Source organism: Branchiostoma floridae, chromosome 4, assembly GCF_000003815.2.
Source record: "Branchiostoma floridae strain S238N-H82 chromosome 4, Bfl_VNyyK, whole genome shotgun sequence".
In the NCBI taxonomy this organism is placed as follows: Eukaryota; Metazoa; Chordata; class Leptocardii; order Amphioxiformes; family Branchiostomatidae; genus Branchiostoma; species Branchiostoma floridae.
In genome coordinates, this window is record NC_049982.1 from 33,692,212 (window position 1) to 33,698,410 (window position 6,199).

A 6,199-nucleotide genomic window follows, 5' to 3' on the forward strand; every position below is an offset into this window, starting at 1 on the left:
ATTAGACGTTAGAGCAAGATATGTACCGTCATTTAGCAAGATAAACCGATAAAAATTTTTAACTTTAAAAAAAAATTCGTTTTTGAGATTTTTTTTTGAAACTGAACCTTTATTTGTCAATCAACTTTGCAGTCCCCGGAGGGGCTGAGTTGCATTGATTTTACAACACAAAATAGCACATCAATCATCATCATTACACTGCAACAATTTGAGATAAAAGCGGAGCAATATCAATATAAAATCTTAAAATCTATTTACATCAATGATTAGATTAACAGTCTGAGAGAGCTTTGTGGGTTAGAGTTTGAATAAAAGAATCTTATGTCGGTTTGTTTTGCTCCGTGGTGGTTTCAGTCCTACATTGCGGCGCATGTTGTAGGGGGAGTCTGCAACAGGGGGCAGACATTGTCTGCAGGGATGTGTAGTGTCCTTCAGGATCCGCTGCAGCTCGCGTACAGATGCTTCGTGTCGCCTGGACTGCAGCGTGGGGAGTAGATGGTGATCCACGCCAATGATTTTGCAGCAGAGTTTTTAAAAACTTTTTCCAGTTCATCCGACAGGGTCTTTGGAAGCTCTCCCTACACAGGTGATCCATACTCCACAATTGGCCGGATGAATGAGGTATAGATAGTTAGTAGTAAGTCAGAGGGTAGTCCATATTAGCAAGGCGTAGGTAGTGTATCTGGGACTCTGAGGCAGCTTAGGCTCGTATCACCATATCTTTCGTTTTCTTAGCGTTTGCCTCCATGCAATATGAAGCAGCCCATGACTCTACAGCAGTCATTGAAGTTTGTAGCATACCAGGAAGAGATCCCATTAGGCACTCTGAGTTAGTCAGGTCATCCGCATACTTCACTGGCATGGGTTGACACTGGGGTGGATATTTTCGTCCAGACAGTTCATGGCTATAACGAATAACATCGGCGACAATATTCCTCCCTGGGGTGTGCCAGCATACAGTCCCCACATGGCCCACATACGATTCAAGCTTAAAGCTGACCCTTCTTCCCCAAAAGATGTCTGAGTAGACTCCTCCCGATTCAACGATCCATTCATCCAAGAGTCTCTGAGACCCTTGACATCATTGACTTCCGCCGTGCTGCACGCTTATGTGAATACCGGACATCATCGGCTTAACACTACGCAACGAAGGTGACCCAGGCATTCTTGTCAAATACTTTATTTCAATATGATGATTGGGTACTTGAATATTATAATGAATTAAGTGCAAGTTAGGTGCTTGTTAATATGCTGTAGTTCAACTACAAGTGTCCCGCCTGCTCTTTTGCAATTTAGGTGTGTGTGGGGGGGGGGGGGTATTTTATGAAAGCGTACAGATTCAACTTAGGCTCAGATTTTCCAATGCAACCATGTCATAGAAATACTTTCATGTGAAAAATTTTGAAATCAAGGCAGAACCCCCCTACCCCGAGAATTACTTTTTGAACCCCAAAACGTCTATTTTATGCCTACATGCAACACTGCTTTCCTTTTGATAAAGTATATTTCAAGATCATATGGCAGGTCAAAGGTCACCAAAAAGTGCCTATTTTTGCACAAAAATCACAATTTGTTGAGTTCAATTTAGAGAAATTGTTTGCAATGGGCCATTTGACTTTCATGTGATACTACTTATGCCATAAACATTCTCTGCACTTGAGAAAAGTTCGATTTCAATGTCATATTGTAGGTAGAAGGGCATCAAAATGCTCCAAGGTCAAATGGAAAGACCGTGTTTGGTATTCTCTCATATATATCAATGTTTGGGGCATTTCAATTTATTTTGCATCATATGGGAAGTTACTAGGCAGAAATGATTATGTACACCATGAATATGACAGCCACAGCCAGTTGAACTAATGCCATCCACAAAGGAAAAGGTCATTACAACAAGCGACTGAGCCATCTCCACCATTGGAAGCAAGCGGCGCCCACAACAGGCAGGATTCATGTCAAACTGCTCCATACTTCTTCTGCTTTCCATCTAGCTATCGAGAAGGCCCGGAAGTTCAGAAAGAACCATGACCTTTACATCGCCTTCGACGATCTCAGAGCCGCATTTGATACGGTGGACCACATCTCCCTCTGGAAAATCCTGACGCACCTCTTTGATACACCTATTCCCTGGAAAGTAGTTTATACTTCTTTGAGATTTTAGTACTATAGATCCGGTGACAAGATATTTTCAATACGGACTTCTTCATAAATTTTTGCCCACTAATAGGCTTTTACACATACGGAAACGTGTAGATAGTCCTTTATTCTCATTCTTCCATTTAGAAGAAGAAACATACTGTCATGTCTTCTGGGAATGCCCTCAGTTGATTTCTTATTGGGATGATGTTTAATTTTGGTTCCATGAAAAAACAGGAAAACATTTAAACCTCAACTCTTTCAATGTAATTTTTGGAAACTTAAATCGGAGGGGGGGCTATAATTGGTAATCTTATAATCCTGTTAACTAAGATGTTTATCTACAAAAGAAGACAGTCCGGACACTTAAGTTCCCAGTCCTTTATGTGTGCCGGATATATCCGGGTTTGGCAGTTTATGGGTTAAGTACGTCCATTTCTTTCAAGAAGTAGAGTATTTGATTGCAATAAGAAGGGGGAATCTGGAGAGTCACATAGGCAAATAGGGCACTTTCTGTATCCAATGATTTATTCCTGCATCAATATCACAGTTTATTCCTGTTTTGAGTTACGGTCAGGGACAAGTTGATGCCCCTTTGTTTTGTTTTGTTGTGTTGTGTTGTGTTGGTTCCTACTACTGAATAAAAGAAAATCCTGACACTGCTTCGAGCCCCTCAGAAGACAATATCCCTCTTCCAGCAGCTGTGCAACTGTAAGTAAAGCTGCGTCATAGTGAACGGGAAAGAGTATTAGTGGTTCGGCATCAACAGTGGGGTCAGGCAGGGATGTGTGGCTGTACCGGATCTCTTGAACAACGTTTTCGACTACCTGGTGACTAAGGTCTGTGAACGCGTTCCCGGGGTGTCCTTTGGGCAATACAGCTCATCAGACCTTGAATACGCTGATGATCTGGACCTTCCCTGCTCGCTGATGATCTGGACCTTCCCTGCTCGCTGATGATCTGGACCAACTTCTAGACGTTCTCAGGGTCTACGACGAGGAGCTAAATATGCTAAGTCTCAGCACAAACTGGAGCAAGACAGAGCTCTTTCCAATTGAAGATGACCTCGACCCTAAACTCCCATATTCAATCAGTACACTGTCAACTTCTTCTCATTCAAGTATGTTGGGTCTATAATTTACAAGACACTAGGTGACCTGAAACGCGAGATTAACCAAAGACGCGCCCAGCTCTCCTGCAGTCTGTGTGGAAACCATTCTGTCGACATCACCATATCTCCATACAGACCAAACAACGAGTGTACAAATCCTCCGTCATATCAGTCTTCCTGTAGGACCCTGGCCACTGAACATCACCCTGACAGCTCGCCTCGACGGCTTTAAAACTAGAGCTCTGGGGAGGATCACAGGTACCCACTGGCACGAGCACCTGTGTAACAGTGAACTTCGAAAGCTGACCGGGCAACTCCCCCGCCTCTTGCCTTACCACATGATACGGTTTCGCTGGCATGGACCCCTCTGTGTAAAAATTGACTCTTCCAAATAACACCAGGCTCGCTGATTGGCTGCCAAATGCTCCTCAGGATATTGATTCAGGCTAAGCGATTGCAATTGGTTATTAATTAAGCTATATAGACATATAGGTCTGCTTACCTCCAAATGGGGTCATCAGAAAATAACCCCCTTAATCCCCCCAAAATTATTTTGAAGTGGTTTATGCCAAAAATCATAAATTGGCCATTTGAACCTAGAGCAACCCCTGTATCCAAATCTACTTCATTTGGTTGTAAAACAGTGTACAGGAGCAAAAAAAATCCAAAACCGCAAAATTAAGCATTTTGTTGTACTGCATGCCAAAACTGAATCTATGTGGGCATATGATCAAGGTACCTCTGTGCCAAATTGCAGGTCATTCGGTTGTAATAAGGGCACAAGGGTATATATAGTTTTGGTCTAGAAATGACCGAAAAAAATTAACAAAATCATTTGAGGGGTAGATATAAAAAACACCTGGGGGTATTTGCCCACTCTACCCTTGTGCAAAAAGTCATACGGTCCAGGAACGAAGGAGATAACGCGTTTTGAAGATTTGACAGGAGAATGAAGAAAGAAAAAAGAAACGTTACGAATACAATATACTTCACCATATCTGTGGTAGGGCTGAAATATAAATATCTGCATTTTTCATAGAGATAATAAGTAATGACATTAACTGTAATTTTCTTTAAATTAAAAAGATCATACCTATGGCAAATCCCAGGCAGAAGGCGACATCGGCGATAGCGTACACGGTCCCGTACACTGAAACGTGTCTGTAAATGATTTCCCAAAACATAAGAGGCATTACTCCACAAAAGCCCATGTAATGCAACCATTACTCGTTCATAAGTTAACAGTTTCAATGTTCACAACTGAGGAGTGCAATTTAGGTGGTCTCTGTGACATTCACTCTATGTGATATACAGCAAAATCAGTACCAGCCCCCACTAGAGGTGATTGCTGGTACAGGTATACATGTACAGGTAAAGGTAAGTTTCAGGTCCAGAGGATCAGTTCTCGGTCCGGACGGACCTGAACCTGGGCCTAATACTTTGTGAAAACATGTGGATGGGCTTAAAATGATTCTACTTTTTGGACTCTCATTTGAAACCTTCTCTTAGAAGAAACTCCAAAAGTTTGACCAAGGACTTTAGTAGAAACTTGGTATAAATGACTATTAACTCTAATCTACTTCGCTCATGTTATTTATTTGAACCGGTAAGGGTCCAAACGTGAAAACCCTGCTTGTATAATCTGATCATTTTTCTTGGTCCAAAATCTGGTCTGCTGATTTTTTTTACTAAACCAACAAATATCATCGCACTGGTACCCAAACCTAGTGAGCACCAAATGTGGCTACAATGTGGCCAGTTTGTGTGGTTCTCTAGATGATTTCCTCATTGATACAAACATTGCGCATCCTTTCTGTAGTGATCACCTGTCCACATAAACCAGATTTGATTGTACCTTGTTTTGACCACTTGTAAAACTAAATCAAAGATATTTCGTGTGCAAAATGTCTTAAATGATGAGGATCCCAAGGACAGGGGTTGTTTGTGCAGGGTGAACACAATGGTACAAAGGCTTCAGATATGTCTGAGCGTTTTCAAGCGAAGCACCAGAAAACGTTACTGACCAACATTTCAAAAGTAATAAGCGTCCTAGACAACAATGTATAAGCAGGCTTCTCCTTACAGTCCTATACTACTGTTGACATGGAGTAAGTAATATTCAATGATCAAATACAGAAGGTATCTTAATTGTAGCAAACCTCAAGTCGACGAGGTACCCCATAATTGGCATCATTGACGCATCCACCATTCCTAAGTTGAGAGAATAAAAAAGAAGCTAAGAGCATACATAAGCAGGCTCGTTCTCATCGAAATTTGCCAGATGCTGTCGCCAGTCGTTATAACTTGATGGGAATACCATTTCTTTCGTCATTTTCTCACAACACCTGTAATGGTTTATAAAAGATGCACCACAACTTTCTGTCTTTCGCATTTGTGATGGCTTAGAAGAAATCATACACACGGGTGGGAGTCAACCCCGTAGGAAAAGGCTGTCACCTAAGAAGATCCAAAGCATTTAAGTATCAGCCAAAACTAAAAAAAAAACAGTTTCCAGGAGGACTTTTCGACGGTTGAAGCTAGCTACCCAGGCCCTCTGACAGATCACGTCAGATCACTACTAAATACTGTAGCTGATCTTGGAGTAACGCTGATTTTTGACAGTAATGCGACCTGCTTAAAGGTGGGTTTACACCTGCGTATATTTTCATGCCGCATGAGTTCCGTTTTGACATTTTTCGACATTTTGACTGATTTCTTCAATACGCGGCCGCACGCACAAGTCGCACCTCTATCGCATCTGAATCGTCTTTAGAAAGTTTCACGTACGCAGGCAAACGAAAATATACGCCCAGTTCGCCTGATAGTTTTGGACATGCACAAAACTATCATTCGTACGCAGTTTGGTGCCCAAAACGTTATGGATGCGCAATACAGTGGTCCCACGTCGGTCGATTGCGCTATGAAGACGCTACATGTTTGCGCTTTATACGCAAT

At 41.9% G+C, this 6,199-nt stretch overlaps 1 protein-coding gene across 1 annotated transcript in view; it reads right to left on the reverse strand.

Annotated features, from left to right (window-relative positions):
• LOC118413796 (synaptic vesicular amine transporter-like) overlaps positions 1 to 6,199 on the reverse strand; it is a 61,700-nt gene that overhangs the window by 808 nt on the left and 54,693 nt on the right. The window contains 3 exon segments of the mRNA XM_035817327.1: positions 361 to 386; positions 4,338 to 4,405; positions 5,404 to 5,455. Of these exon segments, the coding sequence (XP_035673220.1) occupies positions 361 to 386; positions 4,338 to 4,405; positions 5,404 to 5,455 (146 nt within the window).